The sequence below is a fragment of the Suncus etruscus genome, chromosome 15 (genome assembly GCF_024139225.1).
Source record: "Suncus etruscus isolate mSunEtr1 chromosome 15, mSunEtr1.pri.cur, whole genome shotgun sequence".
Lineage (NCBI taxonomy): Eukaryota > Metazoa > Chordata > Mammalia > Eulipotyphla > Soricidae > Suncus > Suncus etruscus.
Genome location: NC_064862.1, coordinates 76586960 through 76599717, shown reverse-complemented (window position 1 = coordinate 76599717; position 12758 = coordinate 76586960). Strand labels below are relative to the sequence as shown.

At 52.2% G+C, this 12758-nt stretch overlaps 1 protein-coding gene across 1 annotated transcript in view; it reads left to right on the top strand.

The window, feature by feature from the left end:
• Positions 1-12463, top strand: part of TRRAP (transformation/transcription domain associated protein) — an 83742-nt gene extending 71279 nt beyond the window's left edge. Inside the window, exons 62-73 of the mRNA XM_049788567.1 lie at positions 74-174; positions 1548-1749; positions 3097-3261; positions 4998-5088; positions 6120-6319; positions 6709-6970; positions 7967-8192; positions 8415-8632; positions 9642-9826; positions 10602-10805; positions 10882-11076; positions 11701-12463. Of these exons, the coding sequence (XP_049644524.1) occupies positions 74-174; positions 1548-1749; positions 3097-3261; positions 4998-5088; positions 6120-6319; positions 6709-6970; positions 7967-8192; positions 8415-8632; positions 9642-9826; positions 10602-10805; positions 10882-11076; positions 11701-11985 (2334 nt within the window). The 3' untranslated portion in view covers positions 11986-12463. The remainder of the gene's footprint in view (positions 1-73; positions 175-1547; positions 1750-3096; positions 3262-4997; positions 5089-6119; positions 6320-6708; positions 6971-7966; positions 8193-8414; positions 8633-9641; positions 9827-10601; positions 10806-10881; positions 11077-11700) is intronic.
• Positions 12464-12758: the final 295 nt, after the last annotated feature.

Here is a 12758-nt window from a genome sequence, read left to right as displayed (position 1 = left end):
GTAAATAGCTCAATGACATTTCTACATTAATATCTAGATATTGTAAGGATTTTTCCTTTCTTTTCTGAAACAGGGCCTTGAAGTTATTGAATCTACAAACTTGAAATACTTTACAAAAGAGATGACAGCCGAGTTCTATGCTCTGAAAGGAATGTTCTTGGCGCAGATCAACAAGTACGTATATTGTATACGAGAGGTGGGTTTTTTTTGTTTTGTTTTGTTTTGCCACAATAGTTATTTATAACTTGAAGTCAGTAGGAAACTTGAGCAAGAAATTGGTATGATTTTAATGATAGTTGACTGATATTTTAGGCATCACACCTCTGAAGGTGGTAACTATAAGTTTGCACTTTAATGTGCAGCACATATGATCCTTTTTCCAAATGAGTTGTTCAAACTCAGATCTAGTGATAGCATGGACTCATTCCCCCATTTTCTCATGAGCCTTTTGGAGCAAAGTTCATTTCTTTTTTTTTTTTTCTTTTTCTTTTTTGGTTTTTGGGCCACACCCGGTGGTGCTCAGGGGTTACTCCTGGCTGTCTGCTCAGAAATAGCTCCTGGCAGGCACGGGAGACCATATGGGACACCGGGATTCGAACCAACCAACCACCTTTGGTCCTGGATTGCTGCTTGCAAGGCAAATGCCGCTGTGCTATCTCTCCGGGCCCAAAGTCTTTTTTTGTTTTTGTTTTTGTTTTTTGGGCCGCACCCGTTTGATGCTCAGGAGTTACTCCTGGCTAAGCGCTCAGAAATTGCTCCTGGCCTGGGGGGACCATATGGGACTCCGGGGGATCGAACTGCGGTCCTTCCTTGGCTAGTGCTTGCAAGGCAGACGCCTTACCTCTAGCGCCACCTCGCTGGCCCCCAAAGTTCATTTCTTTCCTGGAGTACTGCTGCTTGCCTTTGTTTTCATTTGGGAGTGAGGTGGCAGTGGGACAGCTCGCTCTGCCCCTCAGGCTGGCCAGCATCACAGGTTTGTGCAGCTGATGTAGAACACACCAGCACTGTGGTCATCTGTGCACAGGCTTGGCAGCCACAACAAGGGCTGCTGGGGGAGAATATACAGGACTGAGAAGGTGGGGAGGGGGCGGACATCAGTGAGGCTCTGGTCCCATCCCTGACAGACTTGAACCCAGGGTCTGGGTTGAAACATTCTGGGAATAGCCTGAGGACTTTTTCCAAAAAAACTATTTTAGATAATAAGATTGTCTTGGAAATTCTTAGGGAAATGAATGTTAGCTGGATTTTGGTAAAATGTTCAAACATAAGGGCCCTGGGATGTTTGTGTAAGCATCCCCATGAGGGGAACCCACCGTGAAAAAACTCCATAGTCCTGGTATTTCTCACCCCACAAAGGAAACCCACTGAAGAAGAATGGCGGTCCCAGGGGCTGGGGGTGCCTCATGGTTAGGGCTCTTGAGTACTGGGATGATCCTCAACTAGATCAAGGTGCCAGGTTCTGCAGTTTGAATAAGGGAAGGGTACCTAAATTCTTAAAGGGCTCTCTCAGTGAGTGACAAATGGTCTGTTCCCTGCTGTGCCATCAGATCGGAGGAGGCCAACAAGGCCTTCTCTGCAGCGGTCCAGATGCACGATGTTCTGGTGAAGGCCTGGGCCATGTGGGGTGACTACCTGGAGAACATCTTCGTGAAGGAGCGGCAGCTGCACCTGGGCGTGTCTGCCATCACTTGCTACCTGCACGCGTGCCGGCACCAGAACGAGAGCAAGTCCAGGAAGTACCTGGCCAAGGTGATCCCAGACCCAGATGGGAGAATGGGTAGAGAGCTGTGAGCTGCTTTGCTCCTGTGAGGCTTGCATAGATGTCTCCTGGCCCCCTTCATACTCCATTATATTCCACCTGCCTGTCTTCTTGGGTTTCGTTCCCAGGAGGGAGCCTGGAAATAATGTGGAGCCCATACTGGTGAGCAGCTCAGCTGAACCAGGCGTTTGGGTCTGGTTGTCCCGGGATCTGCACTCTGGGAGAAGTCTGCCTGATTGCAGGATTGCCCTCCAGCTGATGCTCTCTGTGCTGGTGAAACTGACCACAGCCCATGGTCCACAATTTCCAGGGCAAAGGCCTGAGAGATAGCACAGTGATAGGGCATTTGCCTTGCACACAGCCGATCCAGGACTGATGGTGGTTCAAATCCCAGCATTCCATATAGTCCCCCATGCCTGCCAGGAACAGTTTCTGAGCACAGAGCCAGAAGTAACCCCTGAAAGCCGCCAGGTGTGACCTAAAAAAAAATAAATAAATAAAAATAAAAACCTTCTAGGGCAGACATACTTGCTGGCAGACAGACACGTGACCCCATAGATCATATGTAGCTGATATTACTCCTTTAGAGCCGCTTCCTTCCAGCTCCCAAGACAGGCAGGTAAAAGGCAGAGTTCTCCTGGGAAGCTGTAAGTCTCCTGCTTTTCTGATCAGTCTGTGAGAGGTTTGATGCTTGTAGAATACCTGCACTCAGCCGACCCAAGTTTTATCTCTGGCATCCTGTCTGACATCCCCAAACAATGCCAGGATTAACCCCTGAGCATCACCCGGATATAGCCCCAAAACAAAACAAAAGAAGAATCTCCAGACTTAGTGTCCGAGTTGGGATTATAGATGAGCACATAGTTGAAGCTGCCGCCAGAGATAGTAAAAGCACCTTGGAGCCTGATACATGGTTGATGTCTTCTATGCACTCTGGGCTAAAATACTACTGGCTGCGAGCTGGCCAGGGTGATTCAGGGGGACAGGTCCCAGCCAGCTGTCTGTGACCCTCTGGAGGCTATTGACTGCTATTGAGTCAGCAGATAGGTGTCATTAATGTGGATGTTAGGGCCAGTCTGAGTGGGTGCTCCCTTCCTACCTCTTGTCCTTGAGGTCACTATCTTGCTGCACTGTCACTGTCTTCTAAGTGTATTTCTATTGCCAAGAGACGTGTTCCAGTGGCCTTTTTGTCCTGGGTTCACATTTAGTGAACCCAACTCGGTAGTTAGTTTCTCACATCTCCTTAGCATCCTTAGGATCTCTTGCTGTTGGAAAAGTCAGTGGATCAAGCTCCTCAGGATTCTCCTCCAATCCCAGAATTTTCTTTTTCGATCCAGGTGCTATGGCTTTTGAGCTTTGATGATGACAAGAACACGCTGGCAGATGCTGTGGACAAGTACTGCATCGGTGTGCCCCCCATCCAGTGGCTGTCATGGATCCCGCAGCTGCTCACCTGCCTGGTGGGCTCCGAAGGAAAACTGCTCCTAAACCTCATCAGCCAGGTGGGGCAATCACTGTGTTTCTGTCACCAGAAAGGATCTTTGGTCTCCCTCTCTGTGAGATGGCAGACACGCTGCCACATCAGTGAAATTCTGCAGAGCTGGGTACATGTGGCTTGGTATAATAGCACAGTGATTTAACTTAAGGCAAGCATACGAGAAAACATGCCAGGGGTGAGACCATCATCAGAGCATCGTGATATTAAGATGATGTTTCTGTGCTTGAACATGTTGTCACGTAGGATGCAGATACACGTCTGCGTCTCTTCAGCAAGTTCCCATTCATGAGGTAGCTGTTGGATCATTGTCACCACTGACTTCCTGTAGTGTTACAGCTGTTAGGGTGGGCTTGGATGGTGGAGATGGAGGCCTTTGTCCTTCAGCTCAGGACAACTTGGCTCCACAACACCCATTAACCGTCAGGTCATCATCTTCAGGTGGTCGAGGTGGGAATCAGACTCACTCAGATAGGCTTCAGGGAGTATCAGCTTTATTCATACCCTATCCACCACATGTGTGGTCAATCTCAACCATTTACGCGTGCTATACTTAGCTTGCCCTGCGTCTTAACTTCTTTCAGCCATGTCTCCTCCTCTTACCTCTCCATCCTGGCAAAGACCTCAATCCCCTGGGTCAAAGGCCTTATCTAACCTTCCCAAGACCCCTCCCAGGAATGGGGGGTCTTGCAGGTAAAGATACAAGTAATATCCAAGGTGGAGTCACAGACTTCGTAGCATATGCAAGGAACAGTCTGGCTGGAGCTTCCTTGGTGACCCTGGCCCTGATGTGATGTCCCCCTGAGCACTTTGTTGGCTGCCCCTCTCAGAGGAGGAAAGGTGTCTCAGGGTGAAGAGAAGTAGGAAGTTATCAACAGTTGTTTCACTGCCACTATCAACACTGCTTCTAACCACCCAAGGCCAGATCCTGGAAGGGAAGACCCTTGCTTCTTTTTGTACACACTGAAAGTCTTCCATAGTATGATTCTTGCTACTTTCCATATTTTTTTGCAGCCATAAAACCCCAGTTTGGTAATTATTTTAAGTGGAACTTTTCAGTTATACAGACTGTTTCATTAATTTTCATCTAGAATTAGTCCACATTTCTCAGCCACTATCAACACTGCTTCTAACCACCCTAGGCCAGATCCTGGAAGCCCCTTGCTTTTTTTTTGTACACACTGAAAGTCTTCCATAGTATGATTTTTGCTACTTTCCATATTTTTTTGCAGCCATAAAACCCCAGTTTGGTAATTATTTTAAGTGGAACTTTTCAGTTATGCAGACTGTTTCATTAATTTTCATCTAGAATTAGTCCACATTTCTCACTGAACACTGTGGCAAGACTGGCTGGTCTGTGTTCTCCTGTTATTTTCCTGAATAAGATCCAGAAACTCGGTTTCTCACCTTGGTCAGGTTTGTTACTTCCAGTGAATGTTTCTGTCCTAGAAGGTCTCCAGCAGTACCGATGATAGAATGCACTAGGGGTTTATTTGGTTTTGATTTCAAAGCCCCCCCCCCCCCAAATCAGGGCTCAGAGTCTACACCCCAGACCTTGAGCATCTTCTGGGCTGTTAGGTCTGTGGCTCAGCATGGAGTTTCCCTGCTGCTGGCCTCAGCTGCTTTTCTGGTTTGCTCCCTGGGTCCAGCCACAGACCTGCAACATCACAGGCCAACATTGGCTGTTTTCCTACCAGCCACCCAGATCTTGAGCAATACCCCTCTTCCCCATCTCTTGAGCAGGTTGGACGAGTGTACCCTCAAGCGGTCTACTTCCCCATCCGGACCCTCTACCTGACCCTGAAGATAGAGCAGCGGGAGCGCTATAAGAGTGGTAAGTACTTGTGGGTCGGGGTATCCATCTTCACTGCTGCCCCTGGGAGAGGCCACTTGGGAACCACTAGTCTCAGTTCCCTCATCCCCAGTGGGTGTCCCTGGGGATTAGTTGGTCTGCACGAACAGAGCATTGTGCTGACGGCTGATTTTCAAGTTTGCCTAGGTAGAGCAAGTCAGAGAGGCATCCTGTGAGCTGCATTAATATTGGGTGCCAGATCATTTGTTGGGATGTTCTCTGTTGTCTCTTGATGCTTTTCATGTTGATTTTGTTCCAGGCATTGTGGTTTACAATCCTGTTCACGGGAGGTTTCTTGCATGAATTATTCCCCCTACCCTCTCGTCCTGGGGTCCCGCCCCACGGTATTTTGTTGGGCTCTGTTGCCCCTGTGAAGGAGTGGCCTGCCCCCTTCACTTAGGACTGAAGGGTGCTCCCGGATTTTGTTTGGTTTTATGAAGACTTGGGTTTTTTGTTTGTTTGAACTGAAAATAAAAGTAAAGTGAAGTTGAACTGAAAAGTGAAAAGTCGGAACTGGGGCGTTTTTGGCTTTTTTTGTTTGAAGAATATTTCTCACCTAGCAAGTGACTGTTTTTTTTTGTTTTGTTTTGTTTTGTTTTTGAATTATCAGTTTACACTTATGGTTTGAAGTTCCCAAATGAGCAAATGTCCATGTGGTTAGCCTTTCCCCAGAACATTGCAGGCGTTCAGAGGTGCAGTCGGTTAAGGGGAGCCCTGCGCTCCCCACAGTTGCTATAGCCTGCGGTGTCTGCCTTCAAAACCCAGGCTTCCTCCTCCCAAGGCAATCGGGAGCCCCAGAGCTGCTCTCTGGCCTGGGGCATGCCTGGGACAGCCACTGGCCTTGGGAGCCACACTCGGGTCTTTGCCCACTGCAGCCTCGCCCCCACCCCGTCTCCTCCCACTTGGCCCCCTGGTTTGTGCTGTGGCCCCGGCTGGGAGGTGCCACTCTGGAGCACGAGCGCTCAGGTGGCTCGGGGAAGCGCTGACGTGGACGTTGTGTGTGTCGCTCTCAGATTCTGGACAGCAGCAGCCCAGTTCAGTGGGTAACCAGTCCCATTCTGCACCAGATCCAGGGCCCATAAGAGCGACAGCGCCCATGTGGCGCTGCAGCCGAATCATGCACATGCAGCGGGAGCTCCACCCCACCCTCCTGTCTTCCCTGGAAGGCATCGTCGATCAGATGGTCTGGTTCCGGGAAAACTGGCACGAAGAGGTACTTAGCGCGGTGAACACAGGACTTCTTGCCCAGGGGCCCTGGCGGCCTGCTGTGTGGCTTTGGCTACTCTTCCCGAAAGGATGGCTTGGGGCTGTGGGGTGCCTGGTGGAGTGGTAGGGCAGGAGCAAGCCACACACCATGCAGTCCTGCCCAAGGGAGACACTGAGCCAGGAAGCCAGTTCTGCCCTTAGACACTTCCATTCCATTCCCCAGGCTGTCCCCATTACCGTCCCTGAGGGAGTCCTGTCTGTGCAGCAGCAGCAGCGGCTCATCAGAGATCTCCATTCTCTGGTGGGGGTGCCGGTAGGGTCAGGATGGGGACACCACAGAGGATCTCAGTTGCACGTTGCCGTTTTGTGGGTGATTCCTGAGCTCTCTCCCACCAGGTGCTCAGGCAGCTGCAGCAGGGCCTGGCCAAGTGTTACTCGGTGGCCTTTGAGAAGAGCGGAGCCGTGTCCGATGCCAAGATCACACCCCACACACTCAACTTCGTCAAGAAGCTGGTGAGCACATTCGGGGTGGGCCTGGAGAACGTGTCCAACGTCTCCACCATGTTCTCCAGCGCCGCCTCCGAGTCCCTGGCTCGGCGCGCTCAGGCCACGGCGCAGGACCCCGTCTTCCAGAAGCTCAAGGGCCAGTTCACGAGTGGTGAGTACCCACAGTCTCCCAGCCACCTCCCTGGAAACACTGGGATTCGGGGTTACAACGAGGATGGTTCCAGTGGAGCCCTGCCTGCTTCCCCCCTGGTGTGTTTGTATCACAAGCCCCAGGTTCCTGGAACATCCTGGCCACCAAAGCTGTGCCAGTCCCAGCTCCCCCATTTTCGGGGTGATGAGCACAGTCAGTGAGGACCCATTGTACCCAATGCCCCACAACAAAAATAACAAACATATAAAATGCCCTGGGCACAAGTGTCCAGTCAGACTCTCTGGGACATTCCTCACGGTGGACAATGCTGCGGGATACTTCCATGGGGCCACTGTCCTTTCTTGCCTCTCTGGTCCCAGGATGCACTCCTGCAGTTGTGTCTGGACAGGTCTAGGGACTCCTGGTTGCTTCTCTGGCCTGAACCCCCATCCCTCTGCCTGCTGAGACATGCAGCTGCTTTTGGATAGGCTTAAGGCTTGTCTGGGCCCATGACCGACCTAGGCATTGTCCAGCCTTCAGTTGTCACTGGCTGTGGCTCTGGCATCTTGGCAGGACTCTTCGTGACTCTGGCCTTCCATTGACTTAGGACCTGAGAAGTATGACGAGGGTTTTCATGCCCATATGTCCAAGCCCCTCTGAGCACCCAGTTGTCAACTGTCTAGAATTCGGGGTTCTCTTTTCTCCTCTGGCCATAGGCTGATTTCTGGGCTCACTAAGGTACCCCACAGGGCACCAAAAGGGGCCTCCTGGTTTGCACTTCAAGACATGTTTATATGGGGCCACAACAGAGTGCTGGGGCTGGGGCATGGCTCACAGTGCTGTGAAGCACTTGCCTTGTTGCTGGGGTGAGCTCTGGGTTCAATCCCTGGCACCACGGAAAACAACCAGGTCCATGCATGTGTCTGGTTGTGGTGGGAGGAGGCTGGGTTCAAAATGGCCTAGTGATTAAAATGACCTAATGAGTTAAGCTGCTTTTCATCACCTTTTGTTTTATAGATTTTGATTTCAGTGTTCCAGGATCAATGAAGCTTCATAATCTCATTTCTAAGTTGAAAAAGTGGATCAAAATTTTGGAAGCGAAAACCAAGCAGCTACCCAAGTTTTTCCTCATCGAAGAAAAGTGCCGTTTCTTGAGCAATTTCTCTGCCCAGACGGCCGAGGTGGAGATTCCAGGCGAGTTTCTGATGCCGAAGCCCACGCACTACTACATCAAGATTGCCAGGTAAGCACCCCTCAGGCCAGGTCCCCCCCTGGCCACACTGTCCCCTCTAGCCTCTCCTTTGGGACATGGCTGTGGGGAGCTGCTCCCCCTTCTCTCTCCCTGCCCCAATGGCTTTCCTGGGCACAGGGAGCCTGACATTCCCATGCAGTCACTGAGTCTGCTGAGCCCCCTGTGTGTGGGCTCCCACCTGGACGCAGTGTCAGCATGCCCAACTGTCCACAGGTTCATGCCGCGGGTGGAGATCGTGCAAAAGCACAACACGGCAGCACGGAGGCTCTACATCCGCGGGCACAACGGCAAGATCTACCCATACCTGGTGATGAACGACGCCTGCCTCACTGAGTCGCGCCGCGAGGAGCGAGTGCTGCAGCTGCTGCGGCTGCTCAACCCCTGCCTAGAGAAGAGGAAGGAGACCACCAAGAGGCATCTGTTCTTCACAGGTGAGACCACCAAGAGGTCCTTAGACTTTATGGATCAGAGAGAGACAGACTCACCTACACCTCTCCCAGGCGCCTGATGACCCTCTTTTCATGGCCCCACACAGGCCTTCTGGTGCCTACTGGCAATAAGTGGCACTTTCTAGGGGGTTCTGTGTAGTGATGCCTCTTCCTTGCTTGGGTGCAGCAGTGGCTCCTTAGGTTTCCCTGAGAAGACCCTTCCCCATCTGATGGGCAGGCCTTTTCCTGAGCTGCACCTGCCCAGATGAGGTCTCAGCACCAAGTCCCGGTTGTACCCACACTGCCTCTGGGCCTGGTGCAGGTTCTGCTCTGAACTTCTTGCCCAGAAGTGAGTAGTGGCTGAAGATTAGCGGGTGTTTGACCAAGTGGCCTATTGGGCCTGGGCAGAACAAGAGGAGACAATGGTGCCAGGAGACAAGGCTGCAACCAGTGCTCGACAGAAACACCATGTCAGGCCTGACCTAGTCCTGGTGTCAACTGAGGTGGGGTCAGCTGCCCTCTGAAATACCTATTTCTCCACTGGAGAAACTGAGGCACTGATCAGAACAGAAGGTCTAGAGGCCTGGATTCCATTCCTGGCACCAGATGGCACCCCAAAAATGTATAGAAAGAACCTGAGGGGACAGGGAGAGTCCACCACACCCACCCGAATGCTGGGGCCGAGCATTTAGCCAGAATGGAGCTTGCACCAGCTCATTTGTGCCCACAGCCACGTCACGGCAGGGTAGCCCAGGCCCCGTATTCAGGGGCTAGTTTTTTGTTGTTGTTGTTTTAATCTGGATCATGGGGCCTTGAAAGTGTCCAGCTCCCATCAGATTCAGTCATTCTAACCTAGGACACCCAGGGTCGGTGCTCAGGAGAAGGCCAAGCCCTCAGGCCTTGAAGAGCAGGTGGGCCTAGTGGACAATTTCTGTGTCCTTAACTCGTGCTCTGGCCATTCAGGCTCTGTCCCCTGGATGTCTGACTGTGGCCTCTCCACTTCCCTCCGCAGTGCCCCGAGTCGTGGCCGTGTCCCCGCAGATGCGCCTGGTGGAAGACAACCCATCCTCGCTGTCACTCGTGGAGATCTACAAGCAGCGTTGCGCCAAGAAGGGCATCGAGCACGACAACCCCATCTCCCGCTATTATGACCGGCTGGCCACAGTGCAGGCTCGTGGGACGCAGGCCAGCCACCAGGTGGGTCTTTTTGCCCTGTGCTTCCTGGGGCTCAGCACTAGTGCTAGGCAGAACATCCCCTCTGAGCCGTGGATAGTTCTGGGGAGTTGATGGGGTGATTGGGTGATTTTCTAAGGGCACTGGTGCTCATGGCAATGTGGGGGCCAGGTCAATTAGTTACCAATCTCTTGGTAAATTTCTGCTGAGGAACTGGCAAAGTTACAGATGGGGTCCTGCTGGGCAGGGAGGTTTGCAGAGCCTTGGGGAGTTCATTTTGGGCAGTGATGATGACAGGTGACGTTGCTTGTGCCAGTTATTTTTTTACTTGAGCCTCTTGCCTAATTTCATGCTGGATGGTGCTAGAGAGATCAGGACTAACGCACTTTCCTTGTGCCTGGCCAACCCACATTCAACCCCCTCATGTGGCATTCTGCGCCCCGTCAGGAGTAATCCCTGAGCACAGTTGGGAGTAAGCCTCAAGTAACTGCTGGGTGTGGCCTATAAGAAGAAAGAAAGATAAACAGATTGGGCATTTAATAGAATGTAGAACTCAGGGTTGGTGGATGCTTGTTCAGTGACTGAAATGCTGTGAGGTGGGAAATTTTCCCTCTTCCCTATGAGGGCCTAGCTAGAGGAGGTGGGGCCCTGGCATAGTCTGCCTTTCCTGTTCCTGGGACTGTGCTGAGGCTGGCAGCACCCATGGTTGCCTGACCCAGCACCCAGCCAGAGTCTGGGCTGGCTCCTGGCGAGGAAGTGCATGGGGTGACATAGTGAATCTTGGGCGGGGCCATTCCAGGTGCTCCGAGACATCCTGAAGGAGGTGCAAGGCAACATGGTCCCACGCAGCATGCTCCGTGAGTGGGCGCTGCACGCGCTCCCCAATGCCACCGACTACTGGACCTTCCGCAAGGTGCTCACCATCCAGCTGGCTCTCATTGGCTTTGCAGAGTTTGTGCTGCACCTCAACAGGCTCAACCCCGAGATGCTCCAGATCGCCCAGGTAAGGGGTGCTTCCTCCCTCTCTTCCTCCCCCTCCCCCACCAGTAGTGCCCCTGACCACCTCCTGTTCTTCTCAGGACACTGGCAAGCTGAATGTCGCCTATTTCCGCTTTGACATCAATGACGCCACGGGGGACTTGGACGCCAACCGCCCAGTCCCCTTCCGCCTCACGCCCAACATCTCAGAGTTCCTCACCACCATCGGGGTCTCAGGCCCGCTCACTGCCTCCATGATTGCCGTTGCCCGCTGCTTCGCACAGCCAAACTTTAAGGTGAGTAAGCAGTGGCCTGTGAGCACCTCTGGAATAATCATCGCCCAGCAGGGCCCAGCAGTTTCTCCACTGACTACACATGACCAGAGACCAAGGGACTGAGCAGGGACCAGTGTCAGACCCAGGTCAGACCCTCAACCCACTTGAAAGGACAGTGGCCATGTCTTACACTTCCTGGGTATGCCCCTTGTGTTGAGGCCCCTAGTGAGGGGCTCCCCAACAGATTTAATAATTCAAGAGACTGATTTTCTCTCCCCAGCCTGCCCCCAAAGAGTTTGTCGGGCTCTAGTTACTGTGTGTGCTCCGGAGTTTCATGTTTAGGGGACCAAGCGATTGCACAGTGGGGAGGGCCTTGCACATCACTGACCTGGGGCCATTCCCAGCATCCCAAAAGGTTTCCTGAGCACTGCCAGGTGTGACTCCCCCCAGAGAATTTTTTAAGTACAGAGTTAGGTCTGAAACACATGATAGGGATCAGGGATCTGGGCCTGACCTGACTGGGAGTAAGCCTGGAGTGAAGGGGTCATACAGATAGGGGGACCCTCTGGACAAGTCTGGGATGAGATGAATGGGAACCCCGCACACCCTGCATGCAGGCCTGTGACATGCTCCTCTAATGCTCAGGTGGACGGCATCCTGAAGACGGTGCTGCGTGACGAGATCATCGCCTGGCACAAAAAAACCCAGGAGGACACGTCATCCCCACTGTCAGCTGCCGGGCAGCCCGAGAACATGGATGGGCAGCAGCTGGTGTCCCTGGTGCAGAAGGCTGTCACCGCCATCATGACCCGCCTGCACAACCTCGCCCAGTTTGAGGGTGGTGAGAGCAAAGTGAGCACCCTGGTGGCCGCTGCCAACAGTCTGGACAACTTGTGTCGCATGGACCCTGCCTGGCATCCTTGGCTGTGACCCCACCCAGCTGACAACCCCTCTGAACCCGGCCCAGCCAGCCAAAGTTCCTGAGAGTTGAAGTTCAGAAGAGGAAATGGAACCAACTGTGAGGCCCAAAGTGGCAGAGCTGAGATCTTCTGGGCTCCTGCGAGTTCTTCCGGCGACTTCAGTGAACCAGAGAATGTCTCAGCTGTTGTTCCTGCTCCGCTTTGACCCATGGCTGGCCATGGGACCATCACCCGACCTCAGGGGACCACCGGAAGAAAGCAGTCCCATGTCCTGTGCTGGCCCCATGGATGTCTTGCAGATGTCTTTCCCATCAGTGTAACTGAAAAGAATCACTTTTTCTTCTTAATTTAAAAAGAAATGATAGCAATGAACATGCGTTCGTTAATTCCCGTCTGTTATGTTCCCATTTTTATAAATAGGTGCATTGAGAATGTTCTATCTAAATTTGTACAGTGTGATTTTTTAGAATAAATATTTTCTAACAGGATGTGTTATGTTTCCTGTGTGGTAATGTGTCTTCTGCTTTGGGGTCTGTGGGCTTTGTGCTCCCCCTCTGCAGCCTGGCACCGGGACCCCATGATTTTGGGGACACACCCGGCAGCATTCAGGGGTTACTCCTGGGCTCTGCACTCAGAATATCACTCCTGGCAGGCTCTGGGTAGCCACAGGGTAATGCTAGGAATTACATGTAAGGTTGCATGCAAGGCAAATGTCCTCCCTGCTGTGCTCCAGCAACTGTTCTTTTCTTGCTGCTTAGACCCAATATATGACCAAATATATAT